General features: G+C 48.2%; 1 protein-coding gene across 2 annotated transcripts in view; it reads left to right on the top strand.

The window, feature by feature from the left end:
- Positions 1-17,023, top strand: part of plxna3 (plexin A3) — a 93,861-nt gene that overhangs the window by 13,955 nt on the left and 62,883 nt on the right. Inside the window, exons 2-7 of one of the 2 annotated variants that reach the window (XM_037104514.1) lie at positions 1,225-1,576; positions 4,440-4,884; positions 5,001-5,191; positions 7,077-7,624; positions 8,048-8,212; positions 11,139-11,321. In XM_037104514.1, coding sequence (XP_036960409.1) covers positions 4,559-4,884; positions 5,001-5,191; positions 7,077-7,624; positions 8,048-8,212; positions 11,139-11,321 — 1,413 coding nt within the window. In that variant the 5' untranslated portion in view covers positions 1,225-1,576; positions 4,440-4,558. The remainder of the gene's footprint in view (positions 1-1,224; positions 1,577-4,439; positions 4,885-5,000; positions 5,192-7,076; positions 7,625-8,047; positions 8,213-11,138; positions 11,322-17,023) is intronic. The other variant, XM_037104513.1, reaches the window with a different exon arrangement.

Genomic DNA, 17,023 nt, shown 5'->3' with positions numbered 1-17,023 from the left:
TTGTTTCAGTCTGAGATTGAATGTCAGCTGTCAGCTGGGGGCGTGGTTTAGACGTGACCACCAGCGAGAGGTTAGCGTAGCTGCCACAGCACCAGTTCCATCAGGACCGGAGATGTTCTCACTGTTCTCTTGACACTCATCAGTAAGAGTTGATTGGGTGGCGGCGCTCTCCTGCTGGTGATCTGATTGGTTGTGATGGATGCTGATTGACAGGACATTCATCCAATCACCTGACACGCCTCTCCAGATCGTCCTCTGTAACAAACCATCCGGCATGTCGACAGAAATCATCTAGTAAATCAATCTCGTCCGTTTTGATGAATGTATTAAAAAATCAAAACATCCTCCCGTTGGACCATCGATCAGCGATCAGTACAGCTGATCGATCGATCGGTGAATGGACTGATGGCTTCTCTTGTCGTCTCTTGTGTGTCTCACTGTGTCCGTCCTCCATCAGACCACCCGGCAGGAAGCTGCAGCACAATGTGTCTTTGTTGAGTGTTTACTGGAGCCTGTGATTCAAACAGAGCCCCAGTCACAGAGACGAGGGTGAGGAGGGGTCACAGAGGGGGAGACGGATGCAGATGGAGGTGATGGAGGGGGAGGAGTCAGTGTGTGTGTGTGTGTGTGTGTGTGTGTGTGTGTGTGTGTGTGTGTGTGCAGCCGGGTGACATTTGGGCCAAAAATATATGGATACAGTAATTTAAAATATGAAATCAAACGCTGACCTGAAACTGACGAGCGTTCATCTGAAGCAGCTGCCACGTTAACACGAGGTGAAGTCGGGCTGTCGGGACGTCGGGCCGGTTAAAGTCTCCGTCAGTGATGTGTGAGCTGTTGTTTGACCGTTCTGTCATTTCTCTGTATGACTGAATGTAGCAGCAGTTAGCTTAGCAACCATGAGCGGCTCCGATGTTAACACTGGTTAGGTCACACACACGCGCACACACACACACACAGTTAGTGTGTGGTTCAGCAGGGTGATGGATGGTCCAGTGAAATCGTAGTCCAGTTAGAGAAACTCTATCTGTCTCCTGTCTGCCCAGCTGTCTGTTGTCTGCACACACACACACACACACACACACACACGCACACACACTCTGGTCCATCTGTCGACCTCTCCTCTCTCTGGTCTCCCCTCAGCTCAGCAGGCTAATTAAGTAATGTGCTGATCTTTCACTGCCTCTTTGTGTTTCTGTGTGTGTGTGTGTGTGTGTGTCACAGGGTTAATTGTGTGACTCGGCTCACTGTACCTTCCTGCCGCCGGAGTGAAAACTTTATTATCCCTTCATTCAGAGTTTGAGCGCTGCGTCTTCTTCTTCAGATGTGTGAGCTGAAGCTGCAGAGTGAAGCAGACCTGCTCTCCTGTCACAGCGTCATTAAACGCCGCGGCTGTAATTAACACGACGAGGCCGTTTGTTTGTGACGACACATCAGGGACGTCGCTTCAGTCACATCAAACCGCTCAGACGTTTGGGCTGAAAATCACCAGGTCATCAGTTTCTCTGCAGCTGTAGTGAGATGTGATTTTCACTGTTCGTTAATCTGCTGTCAGGTCGTTCAATCTGAGAGACAGGTGAGTCTGAGGCGAGACAGGTGTGAGTCTGACACAGGTGTGAGTCTGAGGTGAGACAGGTGAGTCTGAGGTGAGACAGGTGTGAGTCTGAGGTGAGACAGGTGTGAGTCTGACACAGGTGTGAGTCTGAGGCGAGACAGGTGTGAGTCTGACACAGGTGTGAGTCTGAGGTGAGACAGGTGAGTCTGAGGCGAGACAGGTGTGAGTCTGACACAGGTGTGAGTCTGAGGTGAGACAGGTGAGTCTGAGGTGAGACAGGTGTGAGTCTGACACAGGTGTGAGTCTGAGGCGAGACAGGTGTGAGTCTGACACAGGTGTGAGTCTGAGGCGAGACAGGTGTGAGTCTGACACAGGTGTGAGTCTGAGGTGAGACAGGTGTGAGTCTGACACAGGTGTGAGTCTGAAGTGAGACAGGTGAGTCTGAGGTGAGACAGGTGTGAGTCTGACACAGGTGTGAGTCTGAAGTGAGACAGGTGAGTCTGAGGCGAGACAGGTGTGAGTCTGACACAGGTGTGAGTCTGAGGTGAGACAGGTGAGTCTGAGGTGAGACAGATGTGAGTCTGAGGTGAGACAGGTGAGTCTGAGGCGAGACAGATGTGAGTCTGAGGTGAGACAGGTGAGTCTGAAGTGAGACAGGTGAGTCTGAGGTGAGACAGGTGAGTCTGAGGTGAGACAGGTGAGTCTGAAGTGAGACAGGTGAGTCTGAGGTGAGACAGGTGAGTCTGAGGTGAGACAGGTGTGAGTCTGGAGTTTACATCTGCTTCTCTGAGCACACACAGTGTTAGCCTCGGTTAGCAGTTAGCTTTTATTTCCACCCCAGAAACTAATTATTAAACTATCTATTCTGTTTCTTACCTTTTTAATTATACTGTTTCTTTTTTCAGTTGGTTTGGTCTTTTGTAATATTCTGTCATTTGGCTGCTGGGACAAACACATTTCCCTGTTTGTGGGACATTAAAGGATTTCTGATTGTGACTCTGGTTAATCCTCATTAGCAGTTAGCTTTTGTTACCATCTCAGAAACTAACAGGGTGAAGCAGGACAGCATGTGTTCAGACTCGCTCTCTCAGGAGTGTGTGTTTCTCTGAGGGCTAATGAGGGAACGTAACTGTGCATCTGGATCAGATCGGTGGTCTCTCTGCTGGGAAAACCAGCATAGACCAGCACCAAAACACAACTGATGCTGGTTTTGCTGTTTTTTTTCCAGCAGGGCTGATGGTGGAAACAACCTGCAGCTGATGACAGAAACGTTCTGTTGGAGGAAGAAAATCCTCCATTTTGTCTCGTTCACAGAGCATCAGAGATTAAAGTGAACTGTGGTGTGTGTGTGTGTGTGTGTGTGTGTGTGTGTGTGTGTGTGTGTGTGTGTGTGTGTGTGTGTGTGTGTGTGTGTGTAATCACAGCTGTCAGTCAAATGTAAACGGAGTAGAAGCGGCTGCAGGATGAGAGTGAAGTTTCCATCAAGCTCAGTGTTACTGGAGCTGCTGAAGCTTTATGAGAGAATCAGTGAGAAGACAGACGGAAACAGATCAATAACTCTATCTGACACACACACACACACACACACACACACACACACACACACACACAGCTAATCTCTACACTCACTGCTATCAGAGGATCCAGTGTGTCAGAGAGCTTCTTGTAAATAATACGAGGTTTTAAAGCTCCTCATCAGTCGGAGCTGCAGGATCAGAGGAACCTGACAAACACACTGAAGTCTGATAAACCTGATGAAGTCACGACTGAAGGTTAAAGTTCACCTGCGTCCACACAGCTCCCACCTGTTCTGTGTGGTTCTGTCAGACTCCGGTGTGGATCAGACCCGGGTGACTGTCATCGTTGATTTATCTGTTGATCACTTTCTCGATTAATCGATTGTTTTTCATGTCTCTTAGTTTTCCTCAGACATATTTTTTAGGAGGAAAGAAATAAAAAATATTCACATTTAATGATCTGACTGATAAATATGTATTATTGTTTTATGATTATTAAGTGAGTAAGCGATTAATGTAGTCATTCTCAGGCTCCGTCCACACGGGAGAAATCTTTTTTCCTCCGTCTTCCTCGTCATCGTTTTGCGTCCTCATGGATCCACTGAAAACGACTGAAAACGCTGTAGTTCATATTCCAGCCTACAGGTGGCGCTTCACATTCACCAAAAACGGAGAAGACACGGAGCATGCGCATTAAGCTTGCGCGCTGTAAACAGACAGTAGACGGAGAAACTGAACACAAGAAGAAGAAGAAGATGAAAATGGCGGGTGTAAGGAAACAGAATCTTTAGTGTGGACCCGTCATGAGGCCGAACTGCTGCTGCGACTCACACTCAACTACAAGACGAGTAAGTTCAAGAAAGGCTCGATATCTTCTGCGAACATGTAGGCCGCCATTGTTGTTGTTATGAGACATCATGGGGTTCAGAGGTCAGGGGGGCTGATGGCGTCATCGTTTCGGAAAGTATGTGGATTCACCGTCCACATGAAAGCGGAGGGCTGCGTTTTCGGGTTTCTCCACCCTGAGACCCGGTCACAAAAAAGTGCGTTTTCAGGATCCGCGTGGACGGAACGATGCAAAACATACGTTTTCTTAAAAGAGCGTTTTCGTGTTGACTGCTCCTCAGTCAATGAGTGCAGCCACAGTGCTGCTCCACCTGCTGCTCCACCTGCAGACTGACCTGCTGTCAGTTTCCTCGGTTGGTCCACGGGAAGCTGATGATGCAGGATGACATCATCAGAACCATCCAATCACGCAGTCACTTGTCAGTCCATCGCTTCCTTTGGGCCACAGAGTGAATCCACAGTGTGTTGAAATGTCCCCAGCAGGCTCCTGTAGCTCACCCTGCTCCTCTCTCTCTCTCCAGTCATGCTCCAGTGACGCTGACTCTTCATCAGACCTGCAGCCAGCTCTTCTCTCCTCCTCCTCCCCTCCTCTCCTCTTCCATCCCTCTGTCCTCTCCTCCTCCTCCTCTTTCTATCCACCATGCTCCCCTCTTCCTCCTGCTCTTCCTCTCCTCTCCTCTTCTTCCTCCTCCTGTCCCTCCTCCTCCTCTCCTCCCCCCTCCTCTCCGCCCCAGCTGTTCCTCCCCCTCCCTCCACGGCGTCGGGCAGGGCGGTGTACCGAGCCTTCGACACCTCCCTCACCCACCTGACGGTCCACCGGAGGACAGGTGAGGTGTTCGTCGGCGCCGTCAACAGAGTGCTGAAGCTGTCGGCCAATCTGACGGAGCTGAGGAGTCACATGACCGGACCTGTGGAGGACAACGCCAAGTGCTACCCTCCGCCCAGCGTCAGGGCCTGCGCTCACCGGTCTGTCTGAAACACCTGTCTGTGTTTTCACCTGTCACTCTCACCTGTCTTTCTGCTCACTCACTGCAAGGTGCTTCCTGTCTAACACCAACCTGTGTGTCTGTCTCTGCCCTCAGCCTGGAGTCTTCAGATAATGTGAACAAGCTCTTACTGGTGGATTACACTGGGAACAGACTGGTGGCGTGCGGGTCGATCTGGCAGGGCGTCTGTCAGTTCCTCAGGCTGGAGGATCTCTTCAAACTGGGAGAGCCGCATCACCGCAAAGAGCACTACCTGTCTGGAGCCAGAGAGGCTGATGGGATGGCAGGTGAGCAGATGGAGGGGGGCGGGGTCAGACACACCTGAACACAAAAACTATGTGGGACAAACCTTTGAAGAACAGGCTAACACAGGTTAACCCAGGCTAACACAGGTGAGGACACAGAAGCTAACTGCTAACTGGTCTGTCTCAGTGTGTTGTACACAGTTGTGTTCTACAGTCAGCCGTCTGCTCCACCGCAGATCCAGAGACATTCAGCAGAGTTATTTCTCATATCGTGTCACTGTTTTAGTAATTTTGATGCCACAAAGGAAAAACAAAGCTCTCGCGTTTCCTCTCGACTTTGTTCATGACAGGCTGGAAAAAGCACTTCAGCCTGCAGGTGCCAATCATGTGTCAGGGTGTCAAAATGTTTTGCAGGTTTTTATTCTAAATACGCTGCTGTAGTTTTTTAGTTGGAACAAAAAAGAAACTGAATGACGACTGTTGTGACAAAACAAGCAGATGATTGATAACCACACACAGCACGGCTCAGTGTCTGCAGCGTGTCGGCTGACGCAGCACACAGGAGGGATTTCTCTGATCAGATGTCACTAATAGAGCTGTGATATAATTAGTTAATATAATTACACTTTTAAACTACTGCTGTAAATACTAGATATACTCTGCAGGACAGCAGCAGGACTGGACCTGTGAACCCTGCGGGACGCTGGCTCTTTTTGTGTTGATGTTTAAATGATATGCAGTTAAAAAGGCCACAGCAACACAGCCTCATTGTTTAAGTGCTGGTTGAGAGACAGCAGGACGGAACACAACAGAAATTCACATTGTTGCTGATTTTCTTGTGATGATACTTTCTACATACAAGGCTGCAAAGGTCCGTGTGGAGCATCTGCACGCAGTTTAAAATGTCTCCCTGCTTCCTCCGACTGTACGCACCAACAAACATGTCAGATCTGTTGGACTGAGTCCAGTTCACCTCCACAGACAGGAGCCGGCACGAAATGGCATCGAGCATGACGAATCACACCGAGAGTTTCTGTCTCTGCACTTCATGATTTTTTTCTCTGTAATCTTGTTCAGCTGCACCGATTTGACCCATGAAGAATCCTGGATTTAGTGTCACATCTCATACGGAGATATGGACAGAATTACATCATGTCATATGACATCATGAGCACAGTGAAGAAACAACAGTGTTGACGTCTGTGTACTGAAGTTAGCATGCTAACAGCTAGCCTCCTGACAGCCCTCTGTATCTCAGAGGTGATATTCTGACAGCTTGTAGTTTAAAAGCTGCCAGTTCACTACTGAGTCTAATAATCAACAACATAAACTCATAAATGTGAAGAAAGGAAATATTTTGACTCCTGTTTTCATTAGAAACAGAAAAATCCAACCGTCCACCGTCTGAACTCCAGTTTGTGTCTCTGACTGAACTCAGACCAGTTTAATCTGCTTGTTAACTCGTCGTCAGACTCACTTCAGTCAGACTGGACTCAAACTGAGTCACAGTCACCAGAACAGTTCTGGTTTGTCTCCACAGTCTCCTCTGGTTCGGTCCAAATCAATCCTCAGTTCACAGTAACGTGAAGATATTCTGTCTCTCCACGCTGATGATGTCCGACTCTCTCTCTCTGTCCTCTCCTGATGTGTCTTCTGTCCCCGGAGTCATAGTCCTGGTCAGAGCCTGTAAATCACCTCTGTAGAGTAAATCACCTCTGTAGAGTAAATCACCTCTGTGGTGTAAATCACCTCTGTCGTGTAAATCACCTCTGTAGAGTAAATCACCTCTGTAGTGAGTCTGTAGTGAGTGTCTGATTGGTTAACTCAGATGGAGGGTGTGCTGGTGATGATGTCACCTCTCATCATCACCACCTGTGCGAACAGATCTGTGAGCAGGTGTCATGACTGTGCTCCTCCTCCTCTCCAGGTGTGGTTGTCGGTGAGGACGACTGGACCGCCGACCCAAAGAGGAAGAAGCCATTGAAGGGTGGCAGCCGTCTGTTCATCGGCGCCGCCATTGATGGAAAGTCTGAATATTTCCCCACGCTGTCCAGCAGGAAGCTGGTGGCGGACGAGGAGAGCGTCAACATGTTCTCGCTGGTCTACCAGGACGAGTTTGTCTCCTCGCAGATCAAGATCCCATCGGACACTCTGTCTCTGTACCCGGCCTTCGACATCTACTACGTCTACGGCTTCTCCAGCCGCACCTACGTCTACTTCCTGACTCTGCAGCTGGACACGCAGCTGACGCAGATGGACGCCGGCGGGGAGAAGTTCTTCACCTCTAAGATCGTCAGGATGTGTTCCAACGACACCGAGTTCTACTCCTACGTTGAATTTCCTCTGGGCTGCACCAAAGACGGCGTCGAGTACCGCCTGGTCCAGGCTGCCTACAAACAGAAGCCGGGGCGGCGGCTGGCCCAGGCGCTCGGCCTGTCCGAGGACGACGACGTCCTCTTCGTTGTCTTCTCGCAGGTGATTCAGTGTTTCTCTCTTTTCTTTTCCTTTGCTGTTGTAATATTCTCTTTCTTTTGTCTTTGTTTTCCTCTTTATCAATCTCTCTCTGCCTGCTCCTCATTGGTTCTGCCTCCCTCACTCTCGTCATGCTCGATTATCCTGCAGGCGATTTCTTTGTATTTTTTCTTCCCTCTGTTATTAAATTTCCTTTTGTATCTTTTTACTTTAGTGGTCAAATGTTCCTTAAATCATTCTCTTCATCTTTTTGTTATTATCTTTATGTCTCTTGTCGTTCTTAGTGGTCTCCTTTGCTGTGATGTTGCTCATCTGTCTCTCATTTGTATTTCTTCATCATCAGTGCCTTGCTTCAGGGGTCACGGAGCTTCTCTGGGATTTGAACCTGCGCCTCTCAGACTCTGGTTGTGTTTGTTGTGTTTTCAGGGGCAGAAGAATCGCTCGAACCCGCCCAGAGAGACGGTCCTCTGTCTGTTCACCCTCCATGACATCAACCTGGCCATGAGAGAGAGGATCCGGTCCTGTTACCGCGGCGAGGGTCGCCTCTCGTTACCGTGGTTACTGAACAAGGAGCTGCCCTGCATCCACACGGTGAGAAGACACGACATGTTACAGTCAGCAGGGCAGACCTGTGAACCTGCGAGACACCGTCATGTCAGTCTGTGTCTCATATAAACGGCCTTTTAGCTCGAGAACCACGTCTGCAAATACCAAAGATGGCAGCTGCAGCCTGAAGCTGACATTTGCAGTTTGTGTTTACTCAGCGGAAACTGAGTCGACGTTAGCTGTGACTCGCTACGACCCGCACCAGGAAACAGACTGATGTACTCTATATCATCAGGAGGAGGAGAGAATGTATAAAGTCCACCTCTCCTCCTTCAGTCCATCACTTCATCAGTCAGTCCATCACTTCATCTGTAGACATTAAGATGAACAGCTGGACAGCTGCAGAGATCCAGGAGATGCAGCGTCTCCTCGGTCTCTGTAGCTGTTTGGTTGTGTTAGCTTTTTGTTGTAGCGGCAAGCTAAGGACGGTCGCTACTTTCAAATTAAACCCCCCCGCTAAGAACCCAGTTCTACACTCCATTGGGGTGCAATGTAAAGCTCTTATTTTGAAGACTAATTCGTTGTCACTGTTCACAGCCCGACTTCGAGCTTCACGTCACGTCACATGTTTACGCCTCAGAGGCGGAATTGGAAAAGGAGGAATATTACACCTCGGTTTTAGAAAGACAGACCGGCACATTGCCGCCTTTACTATCTAAAAAGGGCCAGTGTCAGCGTCTGTGGATACACAAGCTGGACTGCACATGAAGGTGTAGATCTGGTCTGAGATCAGTTTGTGATGTGTTCTCTCCTGCAGACTGATCACAGCAGACGAGCTGTTGGAGACATCTGATGTTTCTTTCTCAGCTGATTTTATATCATCAGCAGGAGGAGATGATGACCGAGGTTACTGTTTGGGTGAACTGTTCCTTTAATCCATGAGAAAGAGCCTCACCTGTAATCACCTGTGTTAAAGGGCTGCAGTCCTCATTAACCCCTCAGCCAGGAGGAGGAAGCTGAAGCTGCTCTCAGGTTCATTAATGAATCAGTAATTAATGTTGTTCAGCAGGTGAATGAGAAGCAGCTGCAGGTTACAATGGAGGGAACTCTCTCTCCGCCTCTTTCTTTGTTTTCCTTTGAGGATTCTGTACATCATCTGGCCAGAGGCTGCCTTCAGGCTGCAACACACACACACACACACACACACACAAAGCACAGATACAACAACTATCTGCCTAAATATATGTGAAGGACGATGAACAACACGTGAAAAAGGAGAGGGGAAAGATTTCTCTCTCCGTCACTCTGCAGTGGGGTTATTTAAGGTCGGGGGGTGGTGGGCGGGGGGGGTGGGGGTGGAGAGGATGTTCTTATTCACAGCGCTAATGGCCTGCAGTGGTAACCATGGCAACCGGGCAGGGAAACCCGCCAGGATCCAAGTCTTGTTGGGGGGACGGGCTTGGATATGAGTCGGGGATGGTGGAGGGAGGAGGGGCACGGAGGGGTCGGGGGGGGGGGGGGGGGGGGGTCTGGGGTTGAGGTTGCCCCCGGCAACCAACCAACCGACTGACTGACTGACTGACCAACTAACTAACCAGCCAATCAGAGCCAATCAGCCACACACTGATCAAAGTGATGAAATGAAAACTAATGACCCGTGTGTGTGAGTGTGTGAGTGTGAGTGTGTGTGTGTGAGTGTGTGAGTGTGTGTGTGTGTGTGTGTGTGTGTGTGTGTGTGTTTTAAAGGCAAACACAAAGGGGGCGGGGCCACTGTCCAGGCTCTGACCTCCTTCTTTTATCATAAACAGTGGGGAGTGTGTGTGTGTGAGTGTGTTCATGCATGGATGTTAGGATGTAACACGACAACGTCCCTTTTCTTGTTTGTTCGTGTGTGTGTGTGTGTGCGCATGTGTGTGTGTGTTTCAGTCTTGTTTTTCATTAAGCGTCACCAGCAGGCCGTCTGTCTGCACAACATGTAACAATCTGTCCTGTGTGTGTGTGTGTGTGTGTGTGTGTGCGTGTGTGTTGCACCTTCAGGACCTTCCTTCACAGTTAATGATCAGCTAACTGATACACACACACACACACACACACACACACATATCCTGGTCACTTGTGAGGACACAAAGCCTTTTCTTCAGCTTGATTTATGCTCCTGCGTTGAATCGATGCTGCAGCCTGACGTAGCCGACATGCACAAACTGCGTGTTGCAGCAATGCAGCAACTTTGATCAGTCCACTTGTTAGCATCACATTTCCGACTACTTCTCTGATGCTGTTAGCAGGGATGTAGTGTCTAGTTTCCCCAGTAAACACACCAACCTCTCCTGCTGATGCGGTCTCTTCTGATTGGCCGGCAGCTGCTCTGCGAGCATCTCTGGGTGAGATGGACGGTCCGGCTGCGCTGCCACTCTACCAGCAGCACAAATGCCTCAACTGAACTAGAAACGTTAGAAAGTTTAAATCTTGATCCTCAGATGTGCAGTTTTTCTCTTGTGTTTCAGATTTTCCGCCCTGTTCTGTTGCTGTGATGCATCGAGGCTTTAACCCGCTAATGACAGGGTGTTAGCCAGCCTGTGTGTGTGTGTGTGTGTGTGTGTGTGTGTGTGTGTGTGTGTGCACCCTGTAATAACCCGGCCCCGCCCTGCTTCTGTACACAGAATCGTACGACATGTGAAACACTGTGAAGGTTTAAATCATCTCCAGCTGTCTCGTCGTCACAATGAGATGACGGCTGATGTTGTGGCAGCTTGTAGTTTCTCATGAGAAACAAATAAATATGACGGAGAGTCGTTCTGTTTATACCACCATGTTGAGACTGTGCTTCCATTGTGACACTTGTGTTTTATGAGTTGATATTTAAAGTTCTGACTGATGGGATTTTTTAATTTGAGGTGTTCAGTTTTTGAAATATCTTCTAGATTAAAGCAGCAGTGGTGTTAATCTTCCCTCTGTCCTCTCTCGTCCGCAGCCGAAGCAGATCGGAGATGATTTTTGCGGCCTGGTTCTGAACCAGCCGCTGGGAGGCCTGAGGGTGATCGAGGGGAACCCGCTGTACGAGGACCGGACTGAGGGCATGGGCGCCGTGGCTGCCTACACCTACGGAGAACATACGGTGGTGTTCGTGGGAACCCGGAGCGGACAGCTGAAGAAGGTAGGAGCTGCTGGTTGATCTGCTGATGCTGAGAGAAAGAGAGAGAAGTGATGTTTGTCTGAGCTGCTTCAGCGGAAAGAAAACGAGGAACACAAAAGTTCCTCCTACTGGACAGAAAATAAGCGTGGAGCGTTTGCGAGCTGCCGCCTCCTCTGCTGAGACAAAATGGCTGCATGAATGTTTTAAAATCGCTCTCAGGTCTTTGACGGCTTTCTAGTGTTTCTATTTGCGGAGGAGAGGAGAAAGGATGGAGAGAAAATTGGCTTATTCAAGTTTAAAAACACTGCAGGCTGTTGTGGCTCTGTGGAAAGTGGGAGACAGACAGAAAGCAGCAGATTGAACAGTTTGTGTCTCAGTTTCACCCGTCAGGTCGAACAGTTTCCTGTCGTCCATCTTGAAACAAATCAAGTGTTTATGTCTTCCTCCTTTGAGGTGATTGTCTCTGACTGTGAGGCCTGAGCTGCTGCAGGTGAAGAGATGTTGTGTCGTCTTCGTCTCACCTGTAGTCGGCACAGCAAACGTGTTCAGCGTGTTTCAAGTTCATCCTCCTAAAACTCCAGCAGGCGTCAGCATGACACGTTCAGATGAAGGACCGCGGCTCAGGAATATCACGATTGTGGATTCATCTGTCAGTTATCGTCTGGATTAACTGATTAATCGATTAATTGATCGCTCCGGATGACGTCGTCAGATGTCTCGTTTCCTTCACGACCCAAAGAAATCCTGTTTCTGGTCAGAGAAGAGAAATAATTCACGTTCTATATTTGCAGCCAACGATCATCAATAGAGTTAATTTTGTGTCATTTCATTAATCGACTGATCGTTGCAGCTCTTCTGTTGTGATCTGATCTGAGACCAGATTTACAGCTGTGGCGTGATGCTGTTAGCTTGTTAACTTCAGATTGAAGCAGAATGTAAATCTCATCTTTTCAGATCAGTTTGGGCTTCTGGAGACTTTCCATCAGAGCAGAGTTCTGAAGTTCTGGTACCTCAGATGTGTACAGTACTGGAGTAAAACTGCTCCTCGCTGTAAACACCCACATGTAACGACAGACGGGCAGCGACTCTGAAATAATCATAATGTTAATAATAAGCATAAGCAGCAGGAATCTGATAAATATTTCATTTCTTCTCCATATTGTCTGCTGCTTATAGAACCCGGTGACACCTCGGTGCTGCCCGCGGCTCCGTCCTTATTATTGTTATCTGGAGCTGAAAATAAGCTGAACGTTGTTTTGATTTCATAACACAGCAAACACAATCTGGTCGTTTCCAGGGTTTTTATTGGCAGGCAGCACAGATACAAGCAGAGAGGTGTAGAACCAGGAGCAGGACGGCTGCAGGACCAGTACCAGTCAGACTCGGGACACGCAGACAGAGACAGATGTGTCTCTGCAGAGACGTCTGACGCTGTGAACTCGTCTCGTTGGTGTTGGGCGGCCGTGTTCATCTTAGGCAAAGCTGCAGAGACTGCTGTCAGAAAAATGTCCCACTTAGCAGCTCAAAGTCTGTTTAGTGTCTCCTGCAGAGCTCTGCAGCTTAAAGACAGACAGGACAGACTGCAGGATGGACTGCAGGACAGACTGCAGGACAGACTGCAGGACGGGCTGCAGGACGGGCTGCAGGACAGACTGCAGGACAGACTGCAGGACAGACTGCAGGACAGACTGCAGGACAGGCTGCAGGACAGGCTGCAGGACAGACTGCAGGACAGACTGCAGGACAGGCTGCAGGACAGGCTGCAGGACAGACTGCAGGACAGGCTGCAGGACAGGCTGCAGGACAGACTGCAGGACAGACTGCAGCCTGCTGAGCCGTTTTTATTTCTCTCAGAAATTTAAAGTGCACGGTCAAGAAAATGAAACCTAGAACAAAGCAAGATAATGATAATAATAATAATAATGATAGCTGACTCTGTTCTTGTGCAACGTCGCTCTGTCGGGAAAATACATTTTAGGTCGCTGAGGAATTTTAGTTGCAGTTCTGCAGTTGGTGACTTGAGGCTCACCTGAGTGCAGCTGTTGTATCCAGGTAATTATTTCATGGACGACACTGCAGCTCTCGCTGGCTGGCTGGGAGATGTGTTAGCAGCTAGCTCGCTACAACAAGCTGTCTGAGCTTGTTCAGTCTGATAACTACATGAATGAACAAGTGATGTCACCTGAACACGAGCCGTCATGAATGTACCTGAGACTGTCGCTGCTCTATGCTGTGTCTGTTAGCTCTGTGCTAACTGAGTTAGCTGCTGAACAGCCTCATGTCTATGAAATCATCACAATAAAAAATGAACAACCAACATGGCTGTTGTTTGGATTCACTGCTGCCATGCTAGCTTGTTAGCATCAGGAATCTTTGTGAGCACCTTCTCTGCCACCGTTGAGCTGTTAGCTCGCTAATAGCTTCAGTAATAATTCAGCTGCAGTGATTGGATTTATGTGATTGGTCATTTGATTTATTGATTACTTGTGGGAGATTTCAGCTGATTTTCTTACATAAACTGAAAGTTGTGATCCGCCGTGATGCCTTCACGTGTCTCCTGACAGTTTGAATTTATAATCTTTATCCAAACTGACACGTTTGGTTTCATTAGAATGAAACAACGTGATTGGTTTGAAAGGTCAGTGTGATCTACACCATTAATCTTACTGCTCTGCTAGTTTCCAACAGAAGCAAACTTCTGCATCCGTCCTCCTCGACACTCCAGACACATTAATCTACATCACCAGTCATTAAAATTAAAACACACATTTAAAAGCTCTTCTCGACCACATTTGACCTCACAATCATCTCCATTTTGCAGCCATGTGAAGGATGAATTTTAATTGCCTGAAAAGTAAAAATGGAGGCTGGGTGATGTGAATGAATCCTCTCGGCGTTCACCCCGCTCACCTCTCCTCCCACACAGCTGCCGCTTTAATATTCATTGACACGGGAGATATTCCTCTGAAAGCTGACCTCTGAGAGCGACGGATGGAGGGAGGAACAGAGGAATAGCCGGAGGTGTAGTCTGTGCAGGGAGCAGATTGGTGGAAATGGCTGAGTTTGGTTGTAGATGTTGGCGGAGAACACTTGTTCTATGTTTAGTGAAGCCTCCTCCTCCTCCTCCTCCTCCTCCTCCTCCTCCTCCTCCTCTGCTCTCTGAGCTGCTGCAGTCCAACAAACTCTCTCCACCGCTCCGACAGCCAACCAGACGCTTAGAAATAGACGAGGATTTGGATGCAGCGCCCCGGGCTCTGCTCGGCCCAACGTTAAATTACAAGTAATCATTTTATAAATCAACCATCAGTTGTTGGACTGGTTCAGTAGCTGCTCCCACTTTATTTCTTTTAATATTTATTGTCTTCCTTTTATATTTTTTACATCTATTATCACACACACACCTACATGTCCACATACACAGAATAATATGTAGTAGAATTACAGAAATACACGTTTTTTTAAACTCACAATCAAAAAATAAATCGGTTCTTTATTCTTATTAATATTTTGTAGAATTGATGCTTCAGAAAAATGTTGAAACATTTATTATTTGCATGGATTTAAATCTTCTCATGTGGTTCCAGTTCAGAACATCCGGGTCACAGAGGGATGTTTAGTTGGTTTGTGGTTTCGCTGCAACATCTGACGCTGTGATGGTGAGCGACACTCCTGCAGACGGAGGAGAGGAGTGAAGCTGCTCACTGCAGGAGGTCGAGGCAGATTTATTCCCAGACGATCAGAGGACGAATCTGTTCTGTCTCACTGGTCGGTGCTGATGTTCGACACCGATGTTCTGGTCATGTGCTGGTTCACAGATCCAGTCTGAAGCCTCGATACCACCCCACACGTTTGAGCTGTCAGACTTAAAATACAGATGATTACATCAGTGTGAGAGCTGGAGCAGCCGACGCCACTAACAAGCATCGCTAAACATTATAGCCTCTGAGGCTAACTTTAGCTAGCATGCTACTGTAAAGTCTCACCTCCAGTTCTCTCTGAAGAACACAAAACTCTCCACTCGTCCAGACTCGTTTAACCTTCTGCTGTGTTGTTGCACTCAGCTCAGCTCCACTTGGTTTACGTCTGCTTCCCCACAAGAGATGAAGTGAGTGGTCAGCTGCGAGCGCTGACGCCCGCCGCTCACTCACTCGATCTGGGTTAAAACCAAATAATGTATCTCTGTTACAAACCAGTGAGGCTCCTCCCCCTCAATAAGTCCTCCGGAGCGCCTCGTCTCTGCGTCAGAGTGACCACGCAGCAGATCTCTTCTGTTCATCCCTCATGAGATGTGATCTCACCTCCAGCAATCAAAGATTCATTAACAGTAATCAGCTTTTTTCAAACTTTTCTTCAGTCACAGTGTTCATTACTCCGCCTGTTCTTACTGACTGGTTTCAGGTCAGTTCACGTTCATTTCTTCGTCTCTACAAAAGCATTCCAGTGGTTTATAACTGGGACAAGAGCCGCGACTCTAATGAATTGAATTAAGGAGACGGGGCTGATTGGTACTTTGGCGAGAGAATAAAAACAGAGACGGTCTGTCAACCATCAGCACGGAAAACACAGAATCACAACACATAGAAACACAGTCAGGAACGACTGAAACAGGTTGTATTTTCATCATCATAAAGAAATGCTGAAGTGCCCTCGAGCAAGGCACGGTGCCTGTCGAGTCTCAGGCGAAAGAGATGATTTCAGTCCTGCTCCAAATGTTGGCTGCACTTCATTTATCTTCTGTAAATGAAGTGTACGTTAATGAGAAGCAGATTTCAGGGAGACGATTCATCAGCTGAGAGACTCTACGTCTGAGCATGTGCAGGAAGAAAAGCTTCATAGTAAAAGCATTTAAATGACTTAATAAAATGCTTTTATTGTGACAAATTCATAGGAAATGAAACAAGTTTATCACCAAAGTGGTGGAGCTTTGATTACACTGCCGGAGGGAAGTTATTGTCGGTCGCTGGTTTGATGTGGCTGGTTTCTATCGGTGAGGTCAGAGAGCGGCTGCTCGGCCCTGGCAGAGGTATGCACTCTACCGAGATCCATTTCAGTTGTTTAATCATCACAAGTCAAATTGTCTCACTGAACAAAGTGATCGCACTTCACAGTTGCTCCTCATATCGTGACAGATGCCTTGAATGTGCTCAGACTTGGAGTCATGCTAGCTGTTTCCAGGCTATATGCTAAGCTAAGCTAACCCCTTCATGACTTCTCCTCAGAGCGCAGCACGCAGACAGACTCAGTGTGTTTCCCAGAATGTTCAACTATTTCTTTTCCTCTGAGCAGTGTTTTGCTGTGGTTACTCGGGGAATTGAACCTGCGACCCCGGCGGTGTCGGTGCCTCCCTCTCTGCTGTGGTTCAGTTGACTGCTGCTCCTGCTGAAGCAGGAAAAGCCCATAATTCTTAGGTTGTGTGGCGCTGAGACATGCAGACCCTCCGCAGAGACGTAACCGTCCTGATTCATTTCACGTGGCGGCGGCTGCTCGCTGTGTGCTGTGACAGAAGAAGAAACAACAAGTCGTAACTCAAACTCTCTGTTGACTTTATCCCCGTCTGTCAGTCAGGTTTTCTCTCCGTCCTCGACTCTTTCAGTCCTCCGCTGTGTCGAGCCGTTCAGTCGTCTCTGCGTTTTTCAGGGTTACTAATGATATTTTTAGCCCTGTTTGTACGACTGCTGCGTCCTTCACATCGTAGATCAGACTCATAAAATGAGGAAACAGCG

The sequence above is a fragment of the Acanthopagrus latus genome, chromosome 7 (genome assembly GCF_904848185.1).
Source record: "Acanthopagrus latus isolate v.2019 chromosome 7, fAcaLat1.1, whole genome shotgun sequence".
In the NCBI taxonomy this organism is placed as follows: domain Eukaryota; kingdom Metazoa; phylum Chordata; class Actinopteri; order Spariformes; family Sparidae; genus Acanthopagrus; species Acanthopagrus latus.
The sequence above is the reverse complement of the archived record's forward strand: the minus strand, read 5'-3'. Positions and strand labels throughout refer to the sequence as shown.